This window comes from Gossypium arboreum, chromosome 4 (genome assembly GCF_025698485.1).
Source record: "Gossypium arboreum isolate Shixiya-1 chromosome 4, ASM2569848v2, whole genome shotgun sequence".
Taxonomy (NCBI): Eukaryota; Viridiplantae; Streptophyta; class Magnoliopsida; order Malvales; family Malvaceae; genus Gossypium; species Gossypium arboreum.
Genome location: NC_069073.1, coordinates 87333308 through 87352476, shown reverse-complemented (window position 1 = coordinate 87352476; position 19169 = coordinate 87333308). Strand labels below are relative to the sequence as shown.

At 38.7% G+C, this 19169-nt stretch overlaps 1 protein-coding gene across 6 annotated transcripts; it reads left to right on the top strand.

Moving 5' to 3' along the window:
• The first annotated feature begins 12754 nt into the window (after nucleotides 1-12754).
• On the top strand, nucleotides 12755-18703 carry LOC108460697 (dnaJ protein ERDJ2-like). Of its 6 annotated transcripts, none has more exons than XM_053027343.1 (12): nucleotides 12755-12972; nucleotides 13195-13244; nucleotides 13459-13701; nucleotides 13792-13887; nucleotides 14224-14344; nucleotides 14448-14554; nucleotides 14658-14875; nucleotides 15178-15355; nucleotides 15831-15950; nucleotides 16467-16553; nucleotides 17188-17298; nucleotides 17756-18703. In XM_053027343.1, exons 3-12 carry the CDS (start codon nucleotides 13516-13518, stop codon nucleotides 18563-18565), a joined length of 2034 nt encoding a protein of 677 aa, XP_052883303.1. In that variant the 5' UTR covers nucleotides 12755-12972; nucleotides 13195-13244; nucleotides 13459-13515; the 3' UTR covers nucleotides 18566-18703. The 6 variants fall into 6 exon arrangements, with proteins under 6 accessions (XP_052883303.1, XP_017615784.1, XP_052883305.1 ...); XM_017760293.2 differs by having other exon boundaries at nucleotides 12970-13099; XM_017760295.2 differs by lacking the exon at nucleotides 13195-13244.
• The last annotated feature ends 466 nt before the right edge of the window (nucleotides 18704-19169 follow it).

Sequence of the window (19169 nt, the reverse complement as noted above, 5' to 3'; positions counted from 1 at the left end):
CCTGAATTTAGACTCACATACCCATCCATGGATTTATTTTTAGAATTTTTGGTCGGGCCAATTGGTACAGTTTATTAGTTAAAGTCACCCATGTTACAGGGATCGACTGCTCTGACCTTCGCGCGTTACAACTTGAATATCTCTCTGTACAGGGCTTTAATACTGGTTCCGTTTGTTTCTAATGAAACTAGATTCAAAATGGAATCTGTACATATAAGGCATGACTCCTAATTCTTTCGGGATAATTTATGGTAAATTTTCAAAATCGCGACAGGGGACCCAGAAACCGTTCTGGCCCTGTCTCACGAGAACTTTAATATTTCTCAGTATACTGCTCATATGGTCGTTTCGTTTCGTCCATATAAAAATAGATTCATCAAGGTTCAATTCCATAATTTACTCACTATTTAATTTTACTTCTACTATTTTTTAGTGATTTTTCAATCTCATCTCACTGCTGCTGTCCGCAACAGTTACTGCAGTAGACTATGCCAATTTCATGAATCTTTCCTTGGCCTTAATCATCCATCATACATGACACAAATTATGGCCACCTTATCAAAATTAGAGTTTCTAAGACTCGTGGCTATAGGTTCTAGCATCCCACTCGACGACCACATAGGCCATTTTCACATGGCTTAAAGTTTACAACCCACAATTCGACAAAATATAATAGCCTATACATGACAAATGTTCTTCAACAACAAAAACAATACCACAAGATTTCAGCCGGTGTGATGACTTCAACGACGGTCCCGATCACGCAAACAATACGAGTCCGAGAGACCTAAAATGGGTGACAAGAAAAACACCGAGTGAGTTTACAACTCAGTAAGCCATAAGCATTCATCAATCCACTGATAAAGTTACTACAACATGTACAACAAACGAGGCTAAGTACTCATCCATATCGAATCTATACCACAATACCTCGGACCTTTCGGTCCAATCTCGTACCAAGTCATACATCCACATTTCATATTCTACACAACAAGATAATCGAAGCATTTTTTACACATTAACTCATTTTCCAGCACAACCATACAATTTCAATCATCACATAGATTTAAGGCTTACCAAATTCAACCCCAAGCATGAACGTATTCTCTATTCGTCATGAGCTCGAGGTACTTACCCGATCCGCTGTCCATACTCAATTCAATGGAGACACACCCTCTATATATATAGAGTACGCACACACAGTGCTTACTACTCGATTTCGCACACTTAGTGCCACGTAATTTAAGCCCGCACACACAGTGCCATACCCTCCGAGCTCGCACACCCAGTGCCGTATTTTTCCAGCTTGCACACATAGTGTCATATTTTTCCAGCATGCACACTTAGTGCCTTATATTTCCAGCACGCACACTTAGTGCCATATATTTCCAGCACGCACACTTAGTGCCGATCTCGTCACCGTACACACGTATTGCCCGCACACTTAGTGCCGAAAGCAAACTTTCTACACATTTCACTATTTCTTTTACATTCAACAAATGTCATCACTCCATACACATACATTTTCATTTATATATATATATCATCCCATTAAACACAATTGCATAAATTTTACAATCATTTAAGCAATATCAAATACGTGCTTAATGACTTACCTTGTTTGGGGTAGAACGGTTCCAAATCGGCTACTCGTTTGCTTTCTCCTTTCCTTTGTCCAATCTAGTTCCCCTTTGCTCTTGAGCTAAATCAAACAATTTACCTCTCCATCAAACACAAACATACGGCATTCACATGCATTATTATGGTTATTGCGAATACTTAACACAACTAAGCTGAAAATTTACTCAATCTCATCTTAATTTATTGCTACTTATTTATCAAAGTTTCCAATACAAGGTATTTAACACCTCTGCCCATTTATACCCCATATGGCGAATGCTTCATTCCTTACCCAATTAACCATCCAACAATTTTTCAGCCTCATTACCACCCTTTTCATGTCTAATTGTTTAAATACTCTCAAGCTCATTCACAAGTACTATTATACATCTCATTAAGCATTAATCATGTTGCAACATAAATTCTATAGCATGGCCGAATACTCATGCACACACACATAACAACAAGAACTCAATGGCACAAAATTTCCTTTTGTTAAACATTCAAACTTACTCATCTCCATGCTTTCATCACAACAACATCAAAACACTCACCAAGGAAAACAACATGCATGGCGAATTTTAACTCACCTAACAACTTAGTTTCGATTTGAGATTCAAGGAAAATTTTGAACCAATCCTCCAAATCATGCATGCATTTTCAAGAGTGGCATAAAACATACCTTCTTGTATCAAAACACCTTAGTCTAGTAAGCTCCCATGGCTGATTTTCTCAAGCTTTTTCCCCTTTCTTCTTAGTATATTCGCCAAGCAAGGAGAAAATGAGAGAATGAACACTTTTTTTTTTCTTTTGTTTTCATCATATCCTATTTTTTTCAATTTCATTTCTTTATTCTTTCAAGCATAATCCATTAGCTAAACATGTTTGAAACATGTTTTCCTTGCCCATCACTCTTGACATGGCCGGCCACTACCCTTAGAAATGGGCTATTTGACATGCAAGTCCATTTATTTTACTACATCCTTTTATTAATCTCTTAAAATTAGCCACATCTATTTAAATCCTTTCACATGAGTCCTTTTCTTTCAATTCACAATCAAATTAACTAAATCAAAGAATTCAAAATTCACATGCATTTTCACATATTCTAGACAATAAATATTACGTTCGAACATGTCGGTGACTCGGTTTAGCGGTCCGAAACCACTTCCGACTATGGTCAATTTTGGGATGTCACAACTCTCCCCACTTAAGAAATTTTCGTCCCGAAAATCTTACCGTGAATAGGCTCGGTATCGCTCTTTCATAGAGTCCTCAAGCTCCCAAGTGGCTTCTTCCATTCCGTGTTTATGCCACAACACCTTCACTAACGGTATTTTCCTATTACGCAACTCTTTTACTTCACGCCTCATAATGCGAACGGTTCCTCTTCATAGCTCAAATTAGGTGAATCTCAATCTCGGATGGAGCAATTACGTGCGATGGATCGACCTATATCGTCAAAGCATCGAGACATGAAAAACATTGTGAATCTTTTCGAGCTCGAGGGGCAAAATCAAACGATCGCGATGGACCGACTATTTCGGATATCTCATATGGCCCGATGAACCTCGGGCTCAATTTGCCCTACGGTAGAACACGAGTATCTTCTTCCAAGGCGAAACTTTAAGAAACACTTTATCTCCCACTTGATACTCAATGTCTTTTCGTTTTAGATCCGCGTCGACTTCTCGACGATCGGAGGCTATCTTCAGATTTTCACGGATTACTTTTACTTTCAGTTCAGCATCTTTAATCAAATCCACTCCAAAAATTTTGTTCTCACCGAGCTCGGTCCAAAACAATGGTGTACGAAATTTACGCCCGTACAAGGCCTCGTAAGGTGCCATCTTAATACTTGATTGAAAACTATTGTTATAAGCGAATTCAATCAAAGGCAAATATCTTTCCCATGAACCACTAAACTCAAGGATGCAACATCTCAACATATCCTCCAGGATTTGAATTATCCGTTCGGATTGACCATCGGTTTGGGGATGAAAGATGCTAAAATGCGACTTGGTACCCAAAGCCTCTTGCAACTTCTTCCAAAATCACGAGGTAAATCTTGGATCTCTATCCGACACAATGGAAATAGGCACCCCGTATAGTCTCACAATCTGAGAAACGTACAATTCGGCTAGTTTGTCCATTGAAAAATCCGTACGTACGGGGACAAAGTGAGCCGACTTAGTCAATCTATCTACAACGACCCAAATCGCATCCTTCTTACTTGCTGACAATGGCAGTCCGGATACAAAGTCCATTGTGACTCGATCGCATTTCCACTCGGGTATCGTGATCGGTGAAGTAATCCGATGGCACTTGATGTTCGCTTTCACTTGTTGACATATTAAACATTTCGAAACAAAATCAGAGATGTCTCGTTTCATACCATGCCACCAAAACCGACGTTTCAAATCGTTGTACATCTTCGTACTCCCCGGGTGGATTGCCATTCGGCTACCATGGGCTTCATTTAGAATTATCGAAATAAGTTCCGAATTCTTTGGAACACACAGACGACTTCTGAACCTCAAACAATCGTCATCATCAATTTGAAACTCTGATTCCTTGTTCAGAACACACTCAGCCCGTTTTGCAAGCAACTCCTCATCAACTTTCTGAGCTTCCCGAATTTGATGAGCCAACAATGGTTTGGCCTTTAATTCGGCTACTAACACATTATCGGGTAGAATAGACAAGTGTACATTCATCGCTCGTAAAGCAAACAGTGATTTCCGACTTAAGGCATCCGCAACCACATTAGCCTTTCCCGGGTGATAATCAATGACGAGTTCATAATCTTTTAACAACTCGAGCCATCGTCTTTGTCGCAGATTTAAGTCTCTCGAGTCATCAAATATTTGAGACTTTTGTGATCCGAATACACATGGCACTTCTCACCAAATAAGTAATGTCGCCATATCTTTAAAGGCGAATCGATGGCGACCAATTCGAGATCATGGGTTGGATAATTTTTCTCATGTGGCTTTAATTGTCTCGACGCATAGGCCACAACTCGACCTTCTTGCATCAATACGCAACCTAACCCAAGTAGGGAGGCATCACTATAGATGACAAACTCTTTGCCGATTCGGTGTACTAGAACTGGAGCTTTTCGTCAAATGGGTTTTCAATTGGTGAAACTTTTCGACACTTTTCCGTCCATTCAAATTTGACATCTTTACAAGCGGTTTTGTCATGGGTGTGGCTATCATCGAGAATCCTTTTACAAACCGTCGGTAATAACCGCAAGCCCCAAAAAGCTCCTAACCGGTAACATTCTTTGGAGGTTTCCAATTGACTATGGTCGAAATTTTGTTCGGGTCCACCACGACACCGATCACGGACACCACGTGCCCCAAAAGCTAACCTCTTTCAACCAAAATTCACATTCTTGAACTTTGCGTATAATCGCTTATCTCGTAAGATTTGCAGCACTAGCCTTAGGTGTTCAGTATGTTCAGTTTCATCTCTCGAATAGACCAAAATGTCATCGATAAATACAATTACGAACCGATCCAAGTATGGCCTGAAAATTCTATTCATTAAATCCATAAACACCGCAGGGGCATTAGTGAGCCCAAACGGCATCACCAAGAATTCGTAGTGACCGTACCTTGTTCTAAAAGCGGTTTTGGGTATGTCCGATTCTCGGACCCTCAACTGATAGTATCCCGACCTCAAATCTATCTTTGAAAACACCGAGGCTCCCTTTAATTGATCAAACAAATCGTCAATTCGTGGCAACGGATATTTATTCTTTATCGTCACTTTATTGAGTTGACGGTAGTCGATGCACAACCTCATGCTTTCGTCCTTCTTTTTCACAAACAATACTGGTGCGCCCCATGGAGAAAAACTCGGTCGAGCGAAACCTCTATCCGTCAATTCTTGCAATTGAACCTTCAATTCCTTTAACTCCGTTAATGCCATACGATACGGAGCTATTGAGATCGGCGTAATGCCCGTACAACCGATGCGAATTCCACTTCTCGAACCGGTGGCAATCCGTAACTCCTCCGGAAAAACATCTCGAATACTCACAAACCACGATACCGATTCGAGTTTCTTTTCCGTCTCTTTACTTTCCAACACATACGCAAGGTATGTTTCACACCCTTTTCACATATCTCCGGCGGTCATAGAAGATATTATCGCGGCACTCCTTTTAAATCGATGAGACTCGACTCGGACTACCTCATTATTTGCACTCCTCAAATCAATGGTTTTCCTTTTGCGATCCACCATTGCATCATGTACGGTCACCAATCCATACCAAGAATAACATCGAATTCATCAAATGGTAGAAGCATCGGATCGGTAGGAAAAGCAGATTCTCGAATTATTAGGGGGGCATCTCTTGCACACTTTATCAACGAGTACGTATTGACCCAAAGGGTTTGACACTCGAATTACAAACTCAGTAGACTCAACAGGTAGAGTCTTACTGGATGCTAAAGTTTCACATACATATGAATGAGTAGAGCCGGGGTCAATCAATGCAATCACACTAGTATCAAAGAGAGTAAAAGTACCAGTGATAACGTCAGGGGAGGATGCCTCCTCTCGTGCGCGGATGGCATATGCTCTAGCAGGAGCTCGGGTCTCGGATCGAACAGCCGTATCAGTGGCTCCCCTCTGATTACCACCCCTACCTCCTGAAACCCTCGGGGGTCTACCTCTAGCTGTCGCCCCACTAGATCTCGCACCTTGCATCTTATTCTTCTCATCTAGCTCCGTGCAATCCCTAATGAAGTGGTCCTTCGAACCACATCCGTAACAGGCCCGGTTAACAGACTTACCCCAACATTCACCTAGGTGTCGTCTTCCACATTGGGGACATTCGGTCTCTCTTGGCGATTATTGCCCACACTAGCTACCGATGTAGCTCGGAGTCCGTCAATGGTCGGGCTCTAATGGAAATTCCATGATGCGCCCTCGACTTACTGGTGTCCTCCCTGAACCTCTTTACAGTCGAGAACGGAGCTTTACTCGTTGATCTTTTACGGTAATCTCTTGCTTCAAATTCAGCCTTCTTCTTCTCCTTCCCAAGTTCTTCCGCCTTGCAGGCTCGTTCGACTAGTGTCACGAACTCCTTTATCTCCAAAATTCCCACTAGTAACTTTAACTCTTCATTCAATCCTTCTTCAAATCTTTTGCACATAGCAACCTCATCAGCCACACACGCCCGAGCATACCGACTAAGTCTTACAAACTCATGTTCGTATTCAGATACGGTCATACGGCCTTGCTTGAGTTCCAAGAACTCCTTACGCTTCTGATCGATGAACCGTTGACTAATATATTTCTTCCGAAATTCGTTTGAAAGAAATCCCAAGTAACTTGTTCCTTTGGGACTATGGAAATCAAGGTCCTCCACCAATAGTAGGTGAGTCTACAACAAAGATATAGCACACTTAAGACATTCATCGGTGTGCATGATTTCATCAAACACTCTAATGGTGTTATCAAGCGAACTTCGGCCCTTTCGGCATCGTCGGTAACTATGGCCTTAAACTCCTCGCCCCACGCTTCCTAATCAAGTCCACGGTGGTTTACTCACCTCACAGGATCGATGGCAGATGGCATCACGGGCTCTTGGGTGGATTATTTAAATTCGGAATGGTTGGACACCGGATTGGTTCGGGCATATTATGCGACCCACTCATTCATCATGGTGAAGAAGGCTTGTTCCGCCCTTCATTTTGATTATTCGCGGATGACCGAGGCTCAACAGGCGGTGTCCCTTGCGCAGGGCAGCCGCTACACTTTCAACGTCATCCGCCAAGGGTCTCTCTATCCGGGTTCCATCGCTAATCAAAACAAAAATTTCAACCGTCAAGTCATCACATTATTAAGCACTAACAATTTGGCATGTATAGCTAGACTCACACGCTCTATGGTAGTCCTAGAACCGACTAAACCATAGCTCGATACCAATAAAATTGTAACACCTAACTCGTGACCGACGCCGTTGTCGGACACGAGGGTTAACGCCAAATCCTCTCAAGGTACCAACCAATTTGACATTACCAGTCAGGCTGGAAAACTGCGTCACCGTCGCCTTAAAATCATATCTCGAGTTTCAAAACTCGGAAACTGGTTTCGTAAATTTTCCTGAATTTAGACTCACATACCCATCCATGGATTTATTTTTAGAATTTTGGTCGGGCCAATTGGTACAGTTTATTAGTTAAAGTCACCCATGTTACAGGGATCGACTGCTCTGACCTTCGCGCATTACAACTTGAATATATCTCTGTACAGGGCTTTAATACTGGTTCCGTTTGTTTCTAATGAAACTAGATTCAAAATGGAATCTGTACATATAAGGCATGACTCCTAATTCTTTCGGGATAATTTATGGTAAATTTTCAAAATCGCGACAGGGGACCCAGAAACCGTTCTGGCCCTGTCTCACGAGAACTTTAATATTTCTCAGTATACTGCTCATATGGTCGTTTTGTTTCGTCCATATAAAAATAGATTCATCAAGGTTCAATTCCATAATTTACTCACTATTTAATTTTACTTCTACTATTTTTAGTGATTTTCAATCTCATCTCACTGCTGCTGTCCGCAACAGTTACTGCAGAGACTATGCCAATTTCATGAATCTTTCCTTGGCCTTAATCATCCATCATACATGACACAAATTATGGCCACCTTATCAAAATTAGAGTTTCTAAGACTCGTGGCTATAGGTTCTAGCATCCCACTCGACGACCACATAGGCCATTTTCACATGGCTTAAAGTTTACAACCCACAATTCGACAAAATATAATAGCCTATACATGCCAAATGTTCTTCAACAACAAAAACAATACCACAAGATTTCAGCCGGTGTGATGACTTCAACGACGGTCCCGATCACGCAAACAATACGAGTCCGAGAGACCTAAAATGGGTGACAAGAAAAACACCGAGTGAGTTTACAACTCAGTAAGCCATAAGCATTCATCAATCCACTGATAAAGTTACTACAACATGTACAACAAACGAGGCTAGGTACTCATCCATATCGAATCTATACCACAATACCTCGGACCTTTCGGTCCAATCTCGTACCAAGTCATACATCCACATTTCATATTCTACACAACAAGATAATCGAAGCATTTTTTTACACATTAACTCATTTTCCAGCACAACCATACAATTTCAATCATCACATAGATTTAAGGCTTACCAAATTCAACCCCAAGCATGAACGTATTCTCTATTCGTCATGAGCTCGAGGTACTTACCGATCCGCTGTCCATACTCAATTCAATGGAGACACACCTCTATATATATAGAATACGCACACACAGTGCTTACTACTCGATTTCGCACACTTAGTGCCACGTAATTTAAGCCCGCACACACATTGCCATACCCTCCGAGCTCGCACACCCAAGGTCAGTATTTTTCCAGCTTGCACACATAGTGTCATATTTTTCCAGCATGCACACTTAGTGCCTTATATTTCCAGCACGCACACTTAGTGCCATATATTTCCAGCACGCACACTTAGTGCCGATCTCGTCACCGTACACGTATTGCCCAGACACTTAGTGCCGAAAGCAAACTTTCTACACATTTCACTATTTCTTTTACATTCAACAAATGTCATCACTCCATACACATACATTTTCATTTATATATATATATCATCCCATTAAACACAATTGCATAAATTTTACAATCATTTAAGCAATATCAAATACGTGTTAATGACTTACCTTGTTTGGGGTAGAACGGTTCCAAATCGGCTACTCGTTTGCTTTCTCCTTTCCTTTGTCCAATCTAGTTCCCTTTGCTCTTGAGCTAAATCAAACAATTTACCTCTCCATCAAACACAAACATACGGCATTCACATGCATTATTATGGTTATTGCCGAATACTTAACACAACTAAGCTGAAAATTTACTCAATCTCATCTTAATTTATTGCTACTTATTTATCAAAGTTTCCAATACAAGGTATTTAACACCTATGCCCATTTATACCCCATATGGCGAATGCTTCATTCCTTACCCAATTAACCATCCAACAATTTTTCAGCCTCATTACCACCCTTTTCATGTCTAATTGTTTAAATACTCTCAAGCTCATTCACAAGTACTATTATACATCTCATTAAGCATTAATCATGTTGCAACATAAATTCTATAGCATGGCCGAATACTCATGCACACACACATAACAACAAGAACTCAATGGCACAAAATTTCCTTTTTGTTAAACATTGAACTTACTCATCTCCATGCTTTCATCACAACAACATCAAAACACTCACCAAGGAAAACAACATGCATGGCCGAATTTTAACTCACCTAACAACTTAGTTTCGATTTGAGATTCAAGGAAAATTTTGAACCAATCCTCCAAATCATGCATGCATTTTCAAGAGTGGCATAAAACATACCTTCTTGTATCAAAACACCTTAGTCTAGTAAGCTCCCATGGCTGATTTTCTCAAGCTTTTTCCCCCCCTTTCTTCTTAGTATATTCGGCCAAGCAAGGAGAAAATGAGAGAATGAACACTTTTTTTTTTCTTTTGTTTTCATCATATCCCTATTTTTTTTCAATTTCATTTCTTTATTCTTTCAAGCATAATCCATTAGCTAAACATGTTTGAAACATGTTTTCCCTTGCCCATCACTCTTGACATGGCCGGCCACTACCCTTAGAAATGGGCTATTTGACATGCAAGTCCATTTATTTTACTACATCCTTTTATTAATCTCTTAAAATTAGCCACATCTATTTAAATCCTTTCACATGAGTCCTTTTTCTTTCAATTCACAATCAAATTAACTAAATCAAAGAATTCAAAATTCACACATGCATTTTCACATATTCTAGACAATAAATATTACGTTCGAACATGTCGGTGACTCGGTTTAGCGGTCCCGAAACCACTTCCCGACTATGGTCAATTTTGGGATGTCACATGTCTGGGACATGCATCGGCCATATTATGAGAGCCATTATAAGACCATGTCTGGGAAATAGCAACGGCATTGAGACGAGAGCTAGTGTAAGACATGTCTGGGACATGCATCGGCTATGAGATGTGTCAGTGTAAGACCATTTCTGGGACATGGCATCGGCACGGAGATGTGAGAGCCAGTGTAAGACCATTTCTGGGACATGGCGTCAGCGTCAATTTCGATAGTCAGTGTAAGACCATGTCTGGGACATGGCATCGACTTGATGGATAAGCCAGTGTAAGACCATATCTGGGACATGGCATCGGCATTACACCCTATGTTTGAGGCTTAATGAATATTCAATAGCATTCCAAATGGTTCAATAGTGAGAGTCACAATTTAAGTTAAACAAGGAAAGTATAACCATGTTGTGAGTGGTATAGGTACCCATTTGAAATGTATGAGATGTATTGGCTAGTGATGAGTAAGTTGTGCTTCTGCCTAATTAAGTACTATGAGCATTATAGTGAATGGGAAAGTTATTGTTATATTTATTGCATGCAACTTACTAAGCTTTATGCTTACCCTATTTTCTTTCCATTTTCTTATAGTGCAGCCTAGTTAGCTCATTGATCAACGGACGTTGGAGGAATCAATCACACTATCAATCGAAGCACTTGGTATAGTTAGATCTATTTATTTTGATTATGGCATGTATAGGACCCTAACTTTATGATTTTGTGTCATTGCTAATTGGCCAAATGTGTTGGCTTGCTTTAGCATTTTGATTCATTTTGTATAAGGCCATGGAAATAGCTAAAGTTAAAAGTTGTTATATGAATACAAGAAGTTATTTCATAAATGGGCAATTTGTTGGTTGTTTTAGTAAATATGAAATGTGTAAAGGCCTTAGATGTGGTTGTTGGATTGAGGAATCATATTATGATGGTCTTTCGTAAAATGGATGTTGTTATTTTGTGTTTCAGGGTGGCAAAAGGACTTGGTAAATAGCCCTATGTTGTCCACAAGGGTAAACACACAGGCATGTGTCTAGGCCGTGTGTCATGGGCATGTTGTCAGACCGTGTGCCCCCTGCACGTAAAAATTTCAAGCCAGTATGCATGGTAGTAAACACAGGGCAGAGACACGGCCGTGTGTCTCAGCCGTGTGGAGGACACGGCCTCTGGCCACTGGCGTGTGCCTTGGTCATGTGCCCCTTATTGGATACTGACGTTAGAAACAAAATGTCAAGGTTTTTAGACACGAGCTAGGACACAGGCGTGTCATGGCCGGGCCATAGACACGGGCGTGTGTTAGGTCGTGTGAAAACCACTGTAGGTTCGAATTTGGAATTAAATTCACACGGGTATGGGACACAGGCGTGTCCCTAGATGCTTAGGCCGTGTGAGTCACACAGGCCATCAGCACGACCATGTTATAACGACCACATGGGCGTGTTGCCCTTCCACACAAGCTTGTGCCCTGTTTTAAGAATCATTTTTATTTAGTCGATTTAAGGACCTGAGTTGGTTCCGAAGGGTTTCCAAAGAAATTTTGAGGCCTTGTAGGCCCACTTTAAGGAGTTTAAATAGAGTTCTAAAGAGTTTTAAATTTAATCAAGTCTCGGTGTCTCAAAAACGAATGTATGCATGGCTTCGTACCCAGTCCTGGCCTCAGACTCTAGTAAGGGGTGTTACATTGTCATCTTTTTTTCCCAATTAATTTACTTATATACTTAGATTTAATTTAATTAATTACTTTAATAAGGCTTAATTAAACTTTAATCCTTAATTAATTAAATCTAATGACAATTAACATCACATCCCACATTCATTTAAAATTGGTTTATTAGCCAGTCATTTGGATAATTGCTATTTAAATCCCCAAGCCTTATTCTAACTAAAAATTTATAGCGATTAAATTTTTGCGATTTAGTCTCTGAGCCTTAATTACTCACAATTTCGACTAAATCTCTTAACCAATTTTCAATTCATTAATATGCTAATCCCATAACATCTTTATTTAATATTTACAAACTCATTTATGGAAATGAAGTCTCGAAATTGTATTTTTTAACATCACTAAAAATTGAGTCGTTACAAAAATATTTATTTAAATTTAATTATAAAAGTGAAGTTAATTTTTAAATTGTAGAAATAAATTCTTTGAATTTGCTATATGAATTCGATTGTATGCGCTTTATAAATTAAGTTTGTGCTACGCGCAGAAGTTGACGGGGAAGGAAAAAGGGCCGGGGCTGGCTTTCCCTTTTCAGTTAGGATTTTTGGATGTTGTTGGGCTTTGGGTCCACGAACTAAAATCGCAATTTGAACTTAGAAGAAGGCCAAGCCGAAGCCTGGGCCAGAACTGAAGGTGAAGCAGCTAACACACCATAGAGATCTGGCATCCCTCCGCTAAATTCTGCTGTAAGATCTCTATTAACCAAAGAAGAATAATAGTAATAGTAATAAAATCGAATCTTCTTCTGCTGAAACGCTTTGCTTTCTAGTTTCTAGACAGAAATTCGATCAGCTCTAGTAGTTTAATAGTCAGGTTTTTGTTTCTCCGTTAGTTTATTTATTAAATCAATAAATTGAAGCATATTAACATATGGGTTTATTTATTTACCCTTTTTTTTTTCCTGGAAGGAATATTCATTCAAGTTCGATATTCATGGGGCGGGAAGTTCCAGTTTAAGGTTTATTTGAGAAATAATTTCAATAATGATTTTATTTTGATTTCTGATGAGTTTTAATGTAAATGTAATTTTGGTGCCAAACTTTAATTAGTTAATTTATACTATAATAATTCAATTTTGTTTTTCTGCCAAAGGAGAATTGGATAGGCATATTTCAAATTAAGATTTTATCTGTATTTTCCTCGGTTGATTGTTTCTCAAATTGTTGTCACAGAGTTATATAAAGAAGAAAGATCTCCTTGAATTTTATTTTTGAAGTAAGAAGGTGAATATGGGTGCTTCGGAAGAGAACAGTGCCTTGTTTCCAATCTTTGTGTTGACTATAATGGCTCTGCCATTAGTGCCATACACTATAGTTAAGATATTAAACACATTCTCGAAGAAGGCAATGACTATCCATTGCCAGTGTTCTGTGTGTTCTCGGTCTGGGAAGTATAGGAAATCAATTTTCAAACGGGTAGATATGCTTCTGATTGTATTTCATTTATCGTCTGGAACTTTGTTTGAATTTGATAAGTATTTGTGATATTTTGGATTGTTTTTGCAGATCTCGAACTTCTCAACTTGTAGTAATCTGACCCTTGTGCTTCTCTGGGTTGTCATGGTGGTGCTGATATACTATATCAAGCATACAAGTCATGAGGTAATCCATTTGTTCTTAATATCTGATGACAACATGATTTAATCTTGTAGTCAGCTGCTAAACCTCATCCTCTCTGCTGGAACTTTGGGTTTAGGTGAAGAATTTATATCTTATGTGTGGTTTGAGAAAGTATAGGCATCTCTTCTCACCTATTTGTTTTTGTTTTTGGATGTGGACTGAATGTTCATATGCTAGTATCAGCTTGGTCATGTATTAATATATTAATGCTAACAGCCAGTTGGTTGTTTCTTCAACATTTTATACTCTGTATGTGATGTGCCTTGGCTTGTTTCTCATGATAGAACATGATTTGTCTTCATTTTTCTTGGTTTGCAGTTTAAAGTATTTGAGCCATTCAGTATTCTTGGTTTGGAACACGGAGCCTCAGATTCAGACATAAAGAAAGCATATAGGAGACTTTCCATACAGTATCATCCTGATAAAAATCCAGATCCAGGTTATAGGTTTAATTTTTTGTTCCATATCTGGTTTTCGTAATACACTGATTTTTTGGAAGACCTAATACCTATCTACCATTTCCTCCTCCCGGCTCTTCTCAGAGGCCCATGATTATTTTGTTGAATACATTTCAAAGGCTTATCAGGCCCTGACAGATCCAGTCTCTCGGGAGAATTTTGAAAAGTATGGCCACCCTGATGGCAGGCAGGTAACAGATTCTTTGTTTCATCTTTTGTTGCAGACGCTGCTAGTTTCATGAACAAGGGATTTTGATTTTTTCTTTTTCCAATTTTCTTGGATTCTTAATTTAGGGGCTTCAAATGGGTATAGCCCTACCTCCATTCCTGTTGAATATTGATGGAGCATCAGGTGGAATACTTCTTTTAGGAATAGTTGGAGTATGCATCCTTCTGCCTTTGGTGTTGGCTGTTATATATCTTTCAAGATCAGCCAAATACACTGGAAATTATGTGATGCACCAAACATTGTCTGCCTACTACTATTTCATGAAACCTTCTTTAGCCCCAAGGTATAAATTTTTACTGTATAAAAGTGCTTATAAAAAGTTAACTACTACTTTGTATTTCTAAATTATATAGAAAATTTCAGTAATGGCTTGAAATTTTCACACCAGCCAGCAGTTCAACTAGGCTAATGAGAGAGATACTTCTCTCGCCTTACTCCTGGTTGCATTGACGCTTAGCATCATAAAGACTTGAAGTCAATAGTGTCAAACAAAAAGCTTTCATAAATTACACTTCAATTGACCATGTTCGACAAGGCTTGCTCTTATTTTTCATTTTGTTTCTCAATATCATCCTAATTTTGCAGCAAGGTCCTGGGTGTATTTATAAAAGCTGCAGAATTCATGGAAATTCCAGTACGGCGAAGTGATGGGGAACCCCTTCAGAAATTATTTATGTTGGTTAGGAGTGAGCTAAACTTGGACCTTAAGAATATTCGCCAAGAACAAGCCAAGTTTTGGAAGCAGCATCCAGCTTTAGTAAAGGTGGCTGACATGCAACCTTGCTTTCGTCTATTTCTTTTATGCTACGTTTGGTAGGAACATTATTTACATGCAACCTTGCTTTCGTCTGTTTCTTTTATGCTACGTTTGGTAGGAACATTATTTATTCACCACGTTTTATTATATGAGTTAGCTATAAGCTAATTTCAATTGGTAATTTTTAGCCACTCACATAACTTGTTTTAGGAAAGGAGAAGGGAAATTTTTTGTTTTCTTTTAAGAGGTCTTATTTTTACAAAAGTTTTTCCTCATCTTTCTAATTTCAAGTTTAAATTTGTACTAACTATTCTTTATTTTATGTCTAACTATTGTAATACATACGTAATAAATAAGCTTTTTCCTCATGTTATTACATCAATAACCAAACGGAGGTATTAGTATCTCATTGTTTCAAATACTCCGAAGTTAAGGCTCATTCTTCTTGCTGCTTTATATTACTTACCTTTGTACTTTTCAGGCAGAATTGTTGATCCAAGCCCAGTTGACTCGTGAGTCTAAAGCTCTGACACCAGCTTTGTTGCGTGATTTTAGACGTATGCTAGAGCTTTCACCCCGCCTTCTTGAGGAACTAGTGAAGGTGAATTTAAATTTCTCAGTTCTTCTAGCACGATAATGGATTTGTTGCACTTGATTTTTGAAAATCCTCTCTTGCACATGCATTCACATTTGAGCATATTGATAAGATTAGCTCCTGATTTTTACTGTTTCTCTAAAGATGATTGATATTATTCTTGAAACTTTTTGGTACTCTTGTGGCAGCTAAGCTTTTGAAAGATTTAGTAAGAAATCAAGTGCATTTACTATCTCAGTCTCTTTGGTAAAGAAGTGAAAAAGAACAAGTTGGTCTCACAGTCCGTTGCAGTCCCTCTTGCTAGTCATAATATTCTAGATAATTAGTGCATTAGGCCCTAATATTTTGAAATTCCTAGACAACAAAACCATTTTGTTCAATAGCAGGCAGCGTTGTGTGAGTGCATTTTCTAGGTGCTATGCTATCTTAATACTTTTTCGGAAAACTGATGCTTGCAAGTGAAAATTTTCTATCAGCATTCATTGGAAGCTGTAATGGTCACTATGTTATATATGGATACAGATGGCATTGCTACCACGTACTGCTCAAGGGCATGGATGGTTGAGACCTGCTATTGGCGTGGTTGAGCTTTCTCAGAATATCATTCAGGTATGCCTATAAACTCTTTGGGAGGAATCTTTTAAAAAAAGTTTGGTGCTTTCCTTGTGAATGATTTTATGGTGCCATATTATGTTACCTCCATATATGTGTTCATTTGCAAAATATCAAAAGGAAAATGTTAATATGCAGCATAATAAATTGTTTGCTTTGCATATGCTTGGCGTTAAGGTGAGTTTAAGAAGGATCAATTTCCTAAATGGACCCAATATAGGCTTTTTCTTTTCTTTTCTTTCTTTTTTCTTTAGATTTAGCAAGTTGTATTTCCTTTTAGGGATTGGAGTGGAATATTAATTTTTGGTCACACACTGCTGTCTCAGTTGTCTATGTGTGTGTGTGGCGCCATTGGCAATCCTTTCATTTTGTTTTTCCTATTGCATTTGACCAATTCTTTTTTTTTTTTTTTTGTTATCTTCCTTACTGCAATTTCATACTAAATCCCTATTTGTAAACCTTCTCTTCTAACAATTCTACAGGTTGTCCTCACTGCGACTTGTTTCTAATACTGTTATATCTAGTCATCCTCTATTAGTTTATTAGAAGTGTCATTCTTCTTATTTTATTATCTCTCTCCCTCTCAACAAATTGATGAATAGTTTTATTTTTTAATTATTAATTGAGCCAGGCTGTTCCGCTAAGTGCTAGAAAGGTTGCTGGGGGATCTAGTGAAGGTGTTGCACCCTTTCTACAGTTGCCGCATTTTAGCGAGGCCATAGTTAAAAAGATAGCACGGAAGGTAGTCATATACTTCTTTTATTGGTTTTGTACTGCACTAAGAGAGTTGTGATGCATCTGCAAGAATTCTATGTTGCCACCTGTATTTAGGCTGCTTTTCAGGTTGTATCCTTTGGTGCTTTGTTAATATCTATGTATCAAGGCACACCATGTGAACCATTTGATGACGTTTTTGGATTAAGTTATTTGTGGATTAGAAAGAAAAACACTGGTTAAGTAGCTGAAGCCTCAGAGACTTCAGATTGAAAATTTTACATTCATGGAAATGGTTAAATTGTCTTAGAATGAAGCGAAAATATTCCATTGTTTAGTTGACAGGTTGGCAAATGCTCTATAAAAGATGTTTGCCTTGATGTTGTGGTAACATGCAAGAATCATGGGACATGGCATTACCGAACATTTTGCACCTGCTTTCCTATTATTCTTTGGTTTGAAAAATTTTCTCACTATGTCTGCAGAAAGTGCGAACGTTTCAAGAGCTTCGTGACATGACCTTAGAAGACCGGGTTGAACTGCTGACTCAGGTTGCTGGATTATCTTCTACTGAAACCAAAGATGTGGAGATGGTTCTTGAAATGATGCCTTCCTTGACAGTTGATATCACGTGTGAAACAGAAGGTGAAGAGGGGATACAAGAGGGTGATGTAGTCACTATGCATGTTTGGATCACACTCAAGCGTGGGAGTGGCCTAGTTGCTGCTCTTCCCCATGCTCCTTACTACCCCTTCTTCAAGGAGGAGAGCTTTTGGTTACTGCTTGCGGACCCTGTATCTAATGATGTGTGGATCTCCCAAAAGGTGAGCTTCATGGATGAGGTTGTGGCCATAACCGCAGCGTCCAAAGCAATTCAGGAGTTGAAGGAAGTGTCAGGGGCAAGTCTGAAGGAGACAAATGCATCTGTTAGAGAAGCTGTTGAAAGAGTAAAAAGTGGTTCAAGGTTAGTCATGGGCAAGTTCCAGGCTCCTGCTGAAGGAAATTACAACTTGACTGCATTCTGCTTGTGCGACTCTTGGATTGGTTGTGATAAGAAGACAAACCTAAAGATAAAAATATTGAAGCGGAGTCGAGCTGGTACAAGGACTGGTGCCTTGACAGAAGAGGGAGCTGGTATGGAAGAGGGGATTGAGGAGGAAGAGCAGGAAGAAGAAGATGAATATGATGATTATGAGAGTGAATACAGCGAAGATGAAGAGGATGAAAAAGATTCGAAGAGGAATGGAGTTGTGCCTGCTGTTGGTGCCGCTGCTGAAAGCTCGGACAATGAGTGAAATTCTTAAATTTTCATTTTCACTTTGTGGGAACAGAAGGGATGGATTTTTTTTTAATGTTGCTATAACATTGATTACACGATATACAAATTCACATCTTGATATGAACTTAAAATGTTATTTGTTTGTTTCATACAATCTTTAAAACCATTCACTATTTTGTTCAGTAGCTTTGATTAGTGAATATGTAAACACACACACACACACAAGAACCACTGAATATAGAACATATGCCATTAAGATTGCGCTTGTTCAGCCTTTGAAATCATAAGTTTCACAAATCATCTTATTTTACGCTGTACAAAATAGTTTTGACAATCCTACCTAAAAGAACTGAAATTTTCACAAAGTATTTCTCCAACTACATGAAAAAGATGAAAACTAATAAATAAAAAACATGATCATTTTCTAAATGCCTATATAAAATTTTTAATATCACTATACTAGCGTACTCCTTTTGATAATTCTTTTTATTGTTTCATAGTAACGATAAACATTTGGGTCAACTATATCCGTACTAGTTATGATTTTTTCTTTTATCTTTTAATTATAAAAGTTATAAAACAATCACTTTTAACTATTTGAATTTTTTTTTCTGGTCACC

What these genes read in the sequence shown, in the direction of transcription:
- LOC108460697 (XM_017760295.2), top strand. Translation starts at nt 13,516, where the DNA reads ATGGGTGCTTCGGAAGAGAACAGTGCCTTGTTTCCAATCTTTGTGTTG. An exon ending in AGCATCCAGCTTTAGTAAAG is followed by an intron (nt 15,356 to 15,830) that starts GTGGCTGACATG and finishes TGTACTTTTCAG; the next exon opens with GCAGAATTGTTGATCCAAGC. An exon ending in TTTCTCAGAATATCATTCAG is followed by an intron (nt 16,554 to 17,187) that starts GTATGCCTATAA and finishes TAATTGAGCCAG; the next exon opens with GCTGTTCCGCTAAGTGCTAG.